General features: G+C 40.6%; 2 protein-coding genes across 5 annotated transcripts in view; both read right to left on the bottom strand.

Moving 5' to 3' along the window:
- The window catches only part of sh3pxd2b (SH3 and PX domains 2B), a 40,066-nt gene extending 37,234 nt beyond the window's left edge, over positions 1-2,832 (bottom strand). For 3 of the 4 annotated variants that reach the window (XM_023429451.1, XM_023429453.1, XM_023429452.1), the window contains exon 1: positions 2,461-2,832. In XM_023429451.1, the coding sequence (XP_023285219.1) occupies positions 2,461-2,532 (72 nt within the window). In that variant the 5' untranslated portion in view covers positions 2,533-2,832. The remainder of the gene's footprint in view (positions 1-2,460) is intronic. The other variant, XM_023429454.1, reaches the window with a different exon arrangement.
- Positions 2,833-5,445: 2,613 nt separating this feature from the next.
- On the bottom strand, positions 5,446-12,033 carry LOC111672142 (leukocyte cell-derived chemotaxin-2). Its single transcript, XM_023429467.2, has 6 exons — positions 11,933-12,033; positions 11,739-11,817; positions 9,278-9,580; positions 8,802-8,892; positions 7,899-8,044; positions 5,446-6,102 (listed from the first exon to the last, which is right to left on the bottom strand). The coding sequence occupies exons 2-6, from the start codon at positions 11,785-11,787 to the stop codon at positions 5,936-5,938; spliced, it is 756 nt and encodes a 251-aa protein (XP_023285235.1). The 5' UTR covers positions 11,788-11,817; positions 11,933-12,033; the 3' UTR covers positions 5,446-5,935.
- Between the last annotated feature and the right edge of the window lie 1,097 nt (positions 12,034-13,130).

Genomic DNA, 13,130 nt, shown 5'->3' with positions numbered 1-13,130 from the left:
TCATGTCCAACTTCAAATTCCATCACACTCATATCAACAGCACTGACACATCACGAAGGATTTAAGCAAAAGCTTCTAGTCTAATGACTGCAGCCCGGAGGCAAAAGACACAGTTTTTTTTCTTCCCTACAGACGAACAAGAGGGGAGAGGCAGGGAGGTGATTGGAAACTCCCGGGTGGCTCGGTGTGTCTGGCTGAATGCTGTTGGCCCCGCTCCCAGACCTTCTCTGGCCTCGCTCTCTCTTTCAGGGCACTAAAGTCAGATACAGCAATGGATGGACCAACTACAACAGCTTTGTAGGCCAGCAGGGAGTCTGTCTTTATCAAATAAAAAGAGTTATATCCCAAATTCAGTGTGTGCGTTTAAACTTAAACTAATGTAGGGCCATTTTTACATTAAAACAGGTCCCTTAAATATGTTTTCAGGATATATTCTTGCTGCAGCGTGAGACCAAAGCCATGGGTCTGAGGAAGAGAGTGTCAATGAAATGCTGCTAATTAGCGATAAAATGCTATTGTATCAGTCTCTTGGGAATGTGATTTCGCCATTTCCTTTCTTCGCAATAGGCTCAGCTCAGATGCGCTTTAAGCTCCTTTTTGTATCCTTAACCACACCTGAGCGTTCTTGAGGGTTTAAAGTGTCCGGCCTACACGCGTAGAGAGAGTACCAGAGGCACAAAACAACATGGGCTGCACCACAAAGCAAACAGACAGATGGAGAAGTCACAGGACCTGGAGAACTCCATGTCCTTGACCGTTAACACCCACAGTGGTATAAAATCTGTTAGTCCTTCTACCCGGGCATCATCTCCTCATATACATGGATGCAAACCAACATGCATACGAGGGCAAACGCAGGCGCACACCATGCACACGGAACTAACACGAACACCTGCTAAGGACTTGGCAGAGGCTCTCACTGTTGGCTCCCTACATCCGATGATGTCATACGTGTTACTTTAAACTGCGTGCGCACTTTTGCAGACAAATTAAGCCAGATGTACCCCCCCTCCCTCCCTCCCTCCTACTCTGACTCAAACATAAATGATGATGAAAGCCCCATTGTTCATGAATTGCAGAAAAATGAAAAATGAGTCTTTGTCTTTTTGACATTTTTGTCTCCCACTCAAACTCTGCAGTACCAGTGGGGGATGATAGCTTAAAGAGGAAAAATATCCACACATTCTTCTACTCTACCTACTTTTCCCTTGCCCCGCACACAGTAATGTCACTATGGTAATACTATACTGATCGCCTAAATTGGCAGATACTGTATGCAATCAGAGACACTGTTAATGAGATAAGCACAGCATTATCGCACGACATCTTTCATACATATAAGGATATTGTCACTTTTAATGTCGACATCAGCTGCAGGACTAGAGATATTCTGTGTAAATAGTCTAGTTATCAATGTAGTTGCCATGTCTGATCATAATAAATCCCTCAAACTTGTTAAAAACGAGAGCTGTGTAACTGTACTGCAAAACTGGAGTCATAAAGCTACGAATGCTGCATGACATATGGTAATATTTAGGCCCTTCCTTTGTTCAAACACTCCCTTGTGTTCACTGTGATGACCTTAAGACTTCTTGCTTATCAGTGACTGCAAGTATTTTATTTTATTTTATTTTTTTAATTGAAACGCCTGAGGCATGACAAAGCTGGGACGCTCACTTTTAACTCTATCCTCATGAGGATTAGTCAGGATGGTTTGTGGACAGCACTGATTTGCCCATTAGGATGTTTTCTGGGACCTTCCTCTGTGGTGGCACACACGTGGCAGTAGGCATATGAGCAGGACTGAAGGGGATTGCAGTCTCTGATTGTAATAGCACAATGCCTATATCTACATTATGTCCATGTGATACTTGCTGAGAGTCACTTGAAGATGTGTAGACTAAGGGAGGGTCATAGGTCACATAAACCAAATCCACTGAGATTAAGTTAATTGCACCCAAAACAACAACGCTGACCTTGAATCATATTAGGAGTAGAAAACATAAGTTGTTCGTCAAATCTGACACATATAGGTACAGAAGTGACCAAGCAAACATTATTTAAACATCCGGATTCAACAGTTAGAAAAATGTCTACCAGAAAAACACCAGTGAACAACTTAAAGGAGACTGTATCTCTTTAAGGGTGTCAAACTTCAGTGTTTGTTGTCTTTTATGGACTGTAAAAGCTGTTGGGATCTAACAAGCCAGCTTCTCTATTGACAGCGGTGCTAACAATCCATAATAAAATAAAGACCAGGAGTTCTCAAAAAATCCCATGTTGTGAGAGTCTCTCTGTCCATTTCGTCTGGCTTGGTGAACTGTAATTTGATACTCTCTTTGTTTTTACTTTGCCCGAAAGGAAAGGAAGAAGAGCTGCATTACAAACCCTCGATCTGTTTCTCAATTCACGCATCAAATCGATGTTGTTTTGATTATCAAAAAAAAAAAAAGGACTTACATAGTGTTTGTTCGGGTTCCTTCGCTTCTGGACATCTTGCACTGTTACTTCTTGCACGGTGCGCCGTGGCATGATGTCCTCTTCTTTAAGTCTCAGTTTAAAAAAAAAGAAAAAACTGAATTTCCCGTTGGGTTTATACCAGCGATCAAAGCCGGCTGAGAAAGTTCACACGGCGACGCTCCTTTATCATCCGCGCCGGTCAGATCCACGATCTTCGAGAGCAACAAATGCTATTTTCCGTACAGCTGGCTACGTCAAATTTCCTGCCCCACATTCAGCCGCTCAGAAGCCAGAAGTTAATACTCGGTCGGTCTGCTCTTCGCTTCTCCAACCACCCCCCCTACTCTCCTTGTGCCTTGTGCCGTCCCGCTGACGGCTCCAACCAAACTCCCAGCCTATCCCAGCTCGCCCACTCCCATTTGAGTGACTGGGACGACCATTATTATGCTCCATGGACCAACCCCTCCAGCGTCAGAGCAAACCACAGGCTGCAGATTGCACTCAGCCAAGGGCTCAATCCAGGCTCTTACAGCTGTATCACTGGGTGTGAACATTTTGATCCAAACACTTTTAATGTCAATAATCCTCAGGGTAGCTAGACATATTCAAAAAGGAAAGTGAAAAGTGAAATATCTATGGATTCATATTGAAGAGAAAATAAGTACTGCGAGTGTGATGGGCTGTCCTCAAAAGCAGTGTCATGCTCAAGGGCACTTCAACAGATTTGTAACTCTTCTTACCTAATATTGTTACTGTGTATCTCTTTTATAGCCTTATAAATGTTTTTTAAGAGGGTAGACAGAGAACCTCACAGCCCACATCTATCCCGTCAATGTTTAGGTAGGTTTGGTTAAAAGTTCTGTAAACGAAATTTAGAGATTTATTTAAAAAAAAAAATATATAGTAGCAAACAATTAAGACATAGCAGATTACTGACATCCTGAGCTGAAGTCACACCCCATCTGTATGCTTTTACATCACATCAAAATAAAAGGGGCTCATCTCAAATTAACTTAAATAGGCCTATATCAAGTAAGGAAACTAACTTAAGGGCTTTCTTATCATCATTAATGAGCTTCAGAGACTTACTGTTATTCACATCAAGATTAAACATGGTGTTAAAATTTTTTTCGTTCGTGTTGTTATCTGAGTTTCTCTATTCGTTGCTTATGGTATCTGGCAGTGCGTGCGTGTTAGTGCATGTACGTGTGCGTTTTAGTGTATGTGAGTCCCTCACCTTTGCCCTCCCCAAGTTTATAAAGACACAGGGAACGCCCATAGGCGACGCCAGGTGGCACAGTGGGTACTCAGGGTTCAGGTGAAAACCCGTCCATACGTTCTTGCACTGAAGGAGCTACATTTTCGTCTTGAAAGGTCTCCGATAGGGAAAGAAATGCTACCAGATGCACAGGCATACTGGCCATACCGGTATGCCGGTGGCCTGTCAAAACATCCATAGTATATCTAAGTTTTAACGTTTTTACGGCTCCCTCCGTGTTATTCATGTGGCCCACCCCAGCGGTCCAGTCCAAGACGGAACTTCTTTCCCAGTGGGAAAGCTAAGCTAATACAGATCTGGTTTTATGGAGATGGAGAACTGTACAAGATGCTAAAGGCTCCAGCTTGACTCGGAACTGGCTTCTTCTCCTCTACATGTAAGTAACTTGATGGCTACGTAATGTTACATGTCTGTTTGCATTAGTGACCTGCTATAGACGGCATGATGACATTAGCTAATTTGCTGTTATCCATATTATGTATTAGTTCTGCAAATGTTGCTATTGCTAGCTGGTTTACTGCCAGCATTGCTGTGGGGCATATCACGGCACTGCTAGCTTGGGCTAATGGTTGTGGCTGGATGTTTGTTGTTGGCTCTCGTGTACACAAGGTAACTTTATTAAGTTGTGATTCTTGTGTGTTTAGTGGGCTCTTCCACTGGGCTTCATAACACCTTGCTGACTGAGAACGTGGAGGGGGAGAGGGGGTTGTGGCAGAACGGAGGGCGGAAGTGTGGCCGAGGAAGCATTTGTTTTGGTCTGAGATGCTGGTGGTCTTGTTCTACATATAGTGGCAGTGACGATCGTCCATAGAAGTTTTACGTTTGCTGGTTTCCTGCCAAACAACTAAGGTTAATACTAGGGTGGCAAAGGTGGTGGTTTCAACAATTTATTCATTTAGCTATTTCAATTTTTTATCTATCACTTATTAGCTCACTATTTCCACCGCTTTGCTTTGAGCTATTTCAAACATAGCGTCAGCATACGTCTTTCAACCATTTAACAATTGAGTTATTTTCTAGTTGCTTTTAACATTGTACCCATTACTTCTAAGTATTTCAACCATGTATACATTTTTAGACACAAATGTCTAAAAGGGAAGAGCATGTGTTACATGAAAATTGTACATAACATAGCATGACATAAAAATGGTTGCACTGTTGCTTGCTTGTGCATAAGAACAGCAACTTTACCTTTTCAACCTCAATGCATCACAGGCTTCTTGTTAACAGTTTGGTAAAAGGGTAATTTTGTTTCAGAAAACTGCTTCATAAGTGTATTTCATTGTTATACGTTGTAGTTTTGTTGTTATGCATAGTAATTATTTTATAAGGAACCCAAAAAATTACATTTGTAATATGTTTCATCTTTGCAGATGTTGACAGTTTGAGATTTTACTGGCAATTTTGTTGCAAAATAGCTCCATCTTTTGGTGTGTTGTGCTCATTACATTAATACTGTACATGTGGCAGTTCTCCCTTATCTTCAGAAGCATGTCACTTAGAATAGACTGCAGCAATAACATGAAATGATGGATGTGTGAGGGAGAAAATGTCAGTCATAATTGTCATAGCAAGTTAGAATTTAGAATTATGTATTGAGAAAAGTGAATAATTTATTTCTTATGCAAAAGATGACTCCCCAGTTTAAACTTGTCACATCTTAATTTTTTTGGGTGGAAACAATTTTAATCAAACCCAGAAATGAAACAAGGACTTTATTGCATCATTCAAATACAAAGAGATGATGTAAAAATTGTTAAATGAGTCCATGTAAAAAAACAAAAAAAAAAACAAAACAATATTCAGTGGAAAAATGACTATACAAAAATATACAAAAGGTTAAAAAATTAAGAAATGGATCATCAGGCACACAAAGTTGTCTATCACAAGATTGGAAGAGGGGTTGGCCCATTTTCAAATGCTGTAACTAGGGAGAGAGACTAAAGTTTTCTTTGGCTGTACTCTGTAGACAAAGGAGTATTGAGACTCTTGCATCACAGGCTAGAAGTTAAATGTAAAATGAAAACATCATGAATGAAAACTGCTCATTTTCATCACATGGAAATGTCAGAGGTAACATAAGGTGTTATAATCCTAATTAGGCAGCCGGGGTTAAATTAACAGGGTCATGGGTCAAATGTTAAGTGTTTCTAAAGGTGAGGGGTCACAACTTGCACGCAAGATGAAAGTTATAGGTCATATAAAAGGTGAAGGGTCAGTGCCGTCACACTTTTGCAGCTGCAGGTGTGAGGTGATGCCGGAGAAGCGTTCCTGCAGTGGCAACAGATAACCCAAGGCTTCTCCCTGAGCCACTGGGCCGATGTAACGGTATGGACGGATGTTGAAGAGCTTCACACAGTCAACTGGATGAGACAGAAACAAAAAAACTGACAGTCTTCAGGACATTAAAGCCCTGTTACCTCCGGCAGCTGAGTTGAAAGAAAGAACACCTCAGGAGAAAGCTATTTCTACACCACAAGTAAATGGATGTGTAAAATAGGCGTTAATGACTGATCAATAAAAAAAAAAAAAAAAAAATCATTATGTTTGTTGGAGAGACACAAAGGAGTTAGGGAGCTTTAGCCTCCCCCTCACCTTGGGCAACTGCTTCTTAAAAGCTATGAATCCCACTTAATGTGCTGTATATATGCTGTGTAGCTCTTTGGCCCTGCAACAAATATGAAATATGGAGATTACTGAAAGATTTCTTATAATTGCTCATTTATATTTCCGAATGGTTCGACAGAGGCTTAAAACCCTAAAAAAAAAAAAGAACTACCTTAACATCTTTCTTTCACCGTTCTGCAGACAAAAACAAGCAAGCTGCCAAGTTGGAAACAAACAACCCAAAAGTAGGCTAGTCTACAACAAGTGCAAACACCATCATTAAATCCTATGAGCTCCTAATGATCAGTGTCTCAGCATTAATGTGGGTATCATGGCGAGGTAATGTGTCTCTGTGATGTCTAATCATGTCTGTGCTTTACCCGGAGATGAAAGGAGCTGACAGTACATGTGTTCTTCTGATAATACAGTTCAATTAGGGGTAGAGGCAGAATGAGGACTAATGATGTTTACTCATCACGCCAGCACCTTATCAACTCAGCATGCTCTCAAAATACACTCAAGCACATATGCAGACATATACTGTATGTTACAAAGGCATGTGTGCGTCCTTCTCGGCGGGCTCCATCGATACAGACACACAAATGCGGATGCATTACTTTGTTCTGTGATGATGGCCCTTATGGGGGTCATTACTCATGAACAGCCTTTGATGGGGTTTCACATGCAGCTGGGTCCAGATGTTAGAGGCAACCAGGAGTTCAATGGAATCTCAGCCCCCGTCTCCAACACCTTGACTAATCCCTCTAAATCACTTCTCCTTTTCATCCCCACCTACCTTCTCCATAATAACCTAACATCGCCTTTGCCCTAGCCATGGCCCTATACAGTATAGATTACAGGAATTAACTTGCAGAGGTAAGAGTACAAGATTACAATGGTTTAATAAAAACCTGCATTGCCATTATTTTCTGTTGTAGCAGGCAGCTGCGTGGTGGTAGGGCTGGCAATGTCAGTGTTCGTTGTTCCAGCAATTTGTTCCTTAGTGAAATATCTAAACTATCTGATGACTGCTATGTAATGTGGCTGAGATATCCATGGTGCCCAGAGGATGAGTCCTAATGACTTTGGTTATTTCTCAACCTTTTGTCTAGCACCATCAGAAGGTCAAACTTTTTTACTTGTCGAAATCTCCACATGGATTGGCACAAATTTTGTTAGACATTCATGGTTCACAGACAATACAATATTGCCTTTGGTGATCTTTGCCTTTTCCTTGTTTCCTCTTTTTCTGGTTCCTGGTTCTTTGTGAACTTTGGTGACTTTTCATCGAACACCATCATGGTTTATCTAACATCGTGGTTTTCTTTACAATGCTCCACAGAGGCTATTAGTGTGGCTGTAGGCTCTTGGTCTTGTTCATTTATTATGTGTTAACAGTTATCAAAAATCTTGACTTTGATATGTCAGTGTTGGTTGTTATAACATTTTCAGAGACTGGATTCTATCATTTTAAATGGTAAAAATCTGCAGAGGTGTCTCTCCCTTGCTGCGCTCCCTTACGAGTATTGTATTATCATCTTGTCCTCCTTACCATCACTGAGAAGTTTGACCCCATCATACTGATTCCCCGCTGGGTCTTTCCGACTCACTGGACCTGCCAGATTTCCTGAGAATGGAGCGTTGACAATACCATAGTCATCACACACCAGGTCCACTGCTTTATGGAGGCCATTACCTCTGTAAGAGGAGTGACAGAAAAAAATTCTCATGACAAAGCCATCTTGAAAGGCCTTTTTCAATTAGTCATTTTTCACAAGCCACAAACTGAACAGTTTTGATGAATATGTATGCGATAGTGATTATCCTCTGTCTCATGGTGGATGTCAGTCTGTGGGTTGGTTAATGTTTGGGCAACATAGGGAGATTCATCGGTCTGCAGTTCTTTTGCCGTCTATTGTGTCATGGCACTGCTAACGCATTCGAAATGTTTATGTTACCTGTGTTACTCAGTTGTGTCCTCTTCTCCAAGCAAAAGAGTCTGCTGTGGAATCAGGGGCAAGTTATACTTCCTGTCTGTTCCATGTTTGAGAAGCAGAGGGGAGGACTGTGTCCCTTCTTTCACATCGGTTTTCTTGAAGCAGCTTATTTTACACAAATTTAATATTACAGTTGCTTTTTGATTTATGAAGCCAATTGTATTGTATGTAGATATTCAGTTGGACAAATGTGTAAAGTATGGTTTAGTTACCCCGAATTAGTCAGTGGGAGGGTATTTAATGGGAGGTTGGACTGCTGCTGGTGCTTTGTCACTCTCGTGGTATCTCAATAAATGCCCACATACGGCCTGAACAGCTTAAGTCACCTCGTTCATCCACGTTAGAAAGCCAACATGACAATGCAACACCAGAAATGCTGCATGCCTTATCAACTAATCTGTACAATGGAGCTCTCATGTTGGAGGCTAACGCATAAACAACAGATCAGATAGAATCACCTTTTGGAGTTGAAAGCTCCACAGCCGTGCACATCGCATGCCCTCACTCTGTTGTTGTGGTGACCAGCACAAAGGACACTCCAGGCTCCAACTACAGAGTCAGGTTCAAAAAAAAGAAAAAGAAAATTATGTTATACTTTTGAAAGTCCAATACACTTCTTCCCAAAACACACAAAATTCAAAGGCTGCTGCATTGCATTCCAAAATGGCCTAGCATAAAAATGATATTCTAAAAAGGGTATTTTAACATCTACTGAGTCTGAGTCACCTCATGTTCTATTCATGTGGAAATAAGGTCAATTACAGCAGAAAGACACTATTCAAATGTCACTTTTTGATGTCTTTCATATGAGTGGTGTGTTAGACATTGATACAGTTCCACACCCACCACAACATTTTCTCATGACTCAGACTGGAAGTCAGTGAATACAGTAGGTATGCGTTTGGATTTATGTGTGTAACGTGTGTCACTTTACCTGGCATACAACACTGCCGCTTCTTGGTCCCTGAGCACTTGTCTTTTAGGTACCTGCCTTGGCAGATGAATCGGTTTGGTTGGCAGATGCCTCCCAGCCTGGTGCAGCTGTTGTCACCTCTTGGCCCTATCTTACTTCCCGTCTTCTTGAGCTTCTTCCTCGGAGTCACAACCTTAGATCTCCCGTCATGTGCTGTTGTGTAGTTTCTCTTCACCTTGATGTTGCTGTTGGCGTTCTTGTCGTTGCTTTGAAATTCTTCACCTTTCCTCTTGTTATGTTCTGAAGCACAACTTAACAGGACATCTGAAGGAGAGATGAAAGCGATGAGAGTTAGAATTAAGAGAGTTAAGGAGGGAGGATTAAAATGTGAATGTGACTTTCTTGGTTTAAGGATTAAATCAAATGTTTGTGAGACTGATATTTGGATTCAGTTCCTTAGTATTTAGAATTAATAATAATTCACTCAGAATGGTGTATACTGAAGAAATATCTTAGAGAATTTGAGCTTAAGATCTAAGGGATACAGAGATGATTTTACCATCTGTACTCAGATTACCCATCCAGATATAGCTATTATATTATACAAGTCACAACTGCTCATTGCTTTAAAATGTTATAAAAACCCTGTAATATATTGATGAAAGCCAAGAAGCACATCTTGTACACGTTAACAACTGATGGATGTCAATGGAAAAACTTGCTTTTGATTGTGACATTTTTGTTAGACGTGGTTATTTATAATTTTCTTAACATTTGCACAAAGTCTCTTGGTATGTCTGCCTGGCCACACTTGTTGAGAACTGTGATACTTGTCCATATAGACAGACAGAGTCATAGTTCAGTTATTCATAGTGTGTTTTCATTCTGACAGCATACTAATTATCCTGCCCAGACACGAGTCTTTGATCTTCATTAACGCTGTTAACCTCAGAGGCACAGAAAATATTTCAATCACGCTGCCCTGGCACAAGAACACACGCTGGGCTCAGTGATTGAAAGAAGCCGCTTATCACCAGAGGGCCTTAATGACTGGGAGGCAGAAGGGTAGGATAGCTGGCTGTGGCATGGAAAAGCAGTTCTCCCCAGCATGTGAGTTAAAATTAGAAAAGGCAAAACTTTGTGACAAAAAATGTAAGGGTATGTGCTTGTTGCCAGGGCAAGAGTAGCTGGGAGGAAGACTTTGTTGGTGTATTGGGAAATGGTTGTTAGCGCATTGCTAGGTGGTTGCTCCATTAAGAGGCTGCCAGGGTGTTGCGATGCAGTAAATATGATGTTCTGGGTGTTTAGCTGGATGGTTGCTAGGGTGTTTTGACATGGCTGTTAAGGCATTTTGAGTCAAAGCAGTCTCACTTTTCTCTCCCCACGGTGCCGAAACCTTGAAACCAAACTCCTTTCTCTGTCTCTCACCATTGTGCTGATAAATTCATAGCCAATGCATAGCTATATGCATGTTTATCAATCTTCCATCCAACAGGCTACTCCTTAACACGTTTGTTGTAACAAAACATGCACAAAGCAAAATTTAAAAAAAATACAAATTTGTTTTAGTGTTATAATTACTTTTATCATTGTCTTCAAAGTATATGTCAGCACTTCAGTTTCTGAAATTTAAAACAGTGGATTAAGCATTGTTTGAGGTTTCCGATAAATACAGAAGACATGGAAGAAGAATGTGAAGTTAGTTAGGGAGTGGAAAAAAACATGCTGCTCAGTCTTTTCATATACTTCTCCTTTTGATTTGAGTGTTTTCTGTTCGTCGGTTTGGACTCCACACACACACACACACACACACACACACACACACACACACACACACACACACAAATACAGTAAGAGACAGAACACAGATATATAGTTCTGATTGGCCAGCAAGCACTATTAGTGGTTACTTCTCTCGCAACAGTAGTGAGAGTTGTTTCCATTGTGCGGCATGAACCATTTCATCTCGGTAACAAGATGGCCGTCTCATTTTCATGTCGCTCAACACACCCTCAGAGTAAAAGTTTGCCTTAAGCTTTGCAGTTAGACGCGATGATGTAATGTTACATTAAACATTCAATCATACTTTAAATATCTCACCCACTTGTACCAACACACACTGACTCTAGCTATTGACCTGAAAACCCCCAAGATTTGTGTTTACAGGAGTTTACAGTCTCTTAATAGGGCTCACTTCATTGCAATCTCCAAGGGTACGCAGATATTTATACACCATTTATGGTTGTTGTAATGGTTATTCTATTAGTGTACAGTTAGTGTTGAATGGCAATTTGCTGTATGTGATGTGGGAGTGCCTACACATGCTTGACTGTACTACATGGCTGTTTTTTTGTTTTTTTTTTGTGCACGTGCATGAAACAGCAACACTCCAGGCATTATATGATGCACTTTATACTTCTATATGTTATGATGCATGTTAAAACTTGTATAGTGTATATTCTGCATACAGTAGGCTACTTACAGCATGTGAGCAGAGCTGCAATGAGACAGACCCTCAACAGCATTCTCATCGTCAGAGGATCAGGTCAGGACTTAAAAACCTGTGCAATAACGACGGAAAAATAGAAAACTTGTCTTGGCAAGGCAAGTGTCGCATAGGCGTCATTCTCATATAAAACAGCAGGCTGCTATGTGAGAAAATGGAGCTATACTTACCGGTCTCATGGAGAAGCTGTAGTGTGGCTGCAGGCGCAGTGGGTAGAGACACAAAGCAGGGACTGTTGGAAAACCAGCCTGCTGTGGAAGTTGCAAGCCCAGACCACAGGATGTTCCCCCACTGTCAATATTGATATTGGCCTTTAGAAAACACATGCATTTACTTGCTGGACTTGACTTTTTGTTGCTATACTGAAAGTTACACAGAGCTAGTTATTGGCCTCTGAGAAAAAAAAAAAAAACGGCTAGAAAGTAAGGTTTGAACAAATATTTTTCCAGTTCCCTCTGAAATTACCAGCATTGACAAATTTCATTTAAATCTCCTCCCTTTATTTTTCAATATTTTGTAAATCACCAAATTGTTGAGCATGCCTTATCTATACATAATATTACATATTAATTTTTTGCTTTGCAAGTCTAAAGCATGTACTTTTGACTGAACATAATCATTAATTAATAATCACTGCAGTGCATTGACTTTTATTCTTTCCGCAATAATGCATTGTTATCAATGTAATGAAATTCTTCATAACCCACAAGAATCACCAGGTGATGTAATGATGTGATGTTTATATGTATTATTAAGGAATTATACATTGTATCATAAAGTTCGTGTTACTTAGGGATATTTTAGTTTCTTTATATTATGTATTATATTGCAACCCTGTCTCCTTGAAATTATGTTTAAATGGTACTTATTTGTCCCACCTATCTGGTTGAGGGAAATATAATTACAGCTTGGGTTACATTCGTATAGGCTTGTTATATTGTCAGTACAGTGCCAATCCAAAAAGTCCACAAAGGCAGTAGGAGTTCTTCAAAATGTTGATAATTTCACCTGAGGGTGCAGCAACCGCGTAGCAAACATGCAGTAAAGACTAGGCTTCCAATTATACCCACCCAAATAAACCCATTAGTATGTGCAGCGCAGTCAGCAGGCATAGGACTGCTGTATCAAGTCTCTCACTGCTGTGTACCCTCACGCTCTCAAATCCTGGCTTCTCCTCCTTAATGAGACCAAAAAAAAATCATTATTCTCCATGCATGAGCCCAGCATTTATTATGAGACAATTGGCTTTAAGGCCTCACACAAGGCAATGGAAGTCAATCAATGGTATGAATTTCCCCTCCTCCCTGTGGGAGAGTGAAACTAGGTACCTGGATGAATACTGTAAAGCATGTAGATTGTAGGGTATTG

The sequence above is a fragment of the Seriola lalandi genome, unplaced genomic scaffold (assembly GCF_002814215.2).
Source record: "Seriola lalandi dorsalis isolate HSWRI2012SDOR001 ecotype SW California unplaced genomic scaffold, Sedor1 jcf7180002054893, whole genome shotgun sequence".
Classification (NCBI taxonomy): Eukaryota; Metazoa; Chordata; class Actinopteri; order Carangiformes; family Carangidae; genus Seriola; species Seriola lalandi.
This window is presented reverse-complemented; position numbering and strand designations above follow the sequence as displayed.

Excerpts from the sequence above, each read along its gene's own strand:
- LOC111672142 (XM_023429467.2), bottom strand. The coding sequence starts at position 11,787 with ATGAGAATGCTGTTGAGGGTCTGTCTCATTGCAGCTCTGCTCACATGC. Across the intron at positions 8,893-9,277 it reads GCGGCAGTGTTGTATGCCAG|TTGGAGCCTGGAGTGTCCTT; the intron begins GTAAAGTGACAC and ends CTGACTCTGTAG. Across the intron at positions 8,045-8,801 it reads GGAGCTTTCAACTCCAAAAG|AGGTAATGGCCTCCATAAAG; the intron begins GTGATTCTATCT and ends CTCCTCTTACAG.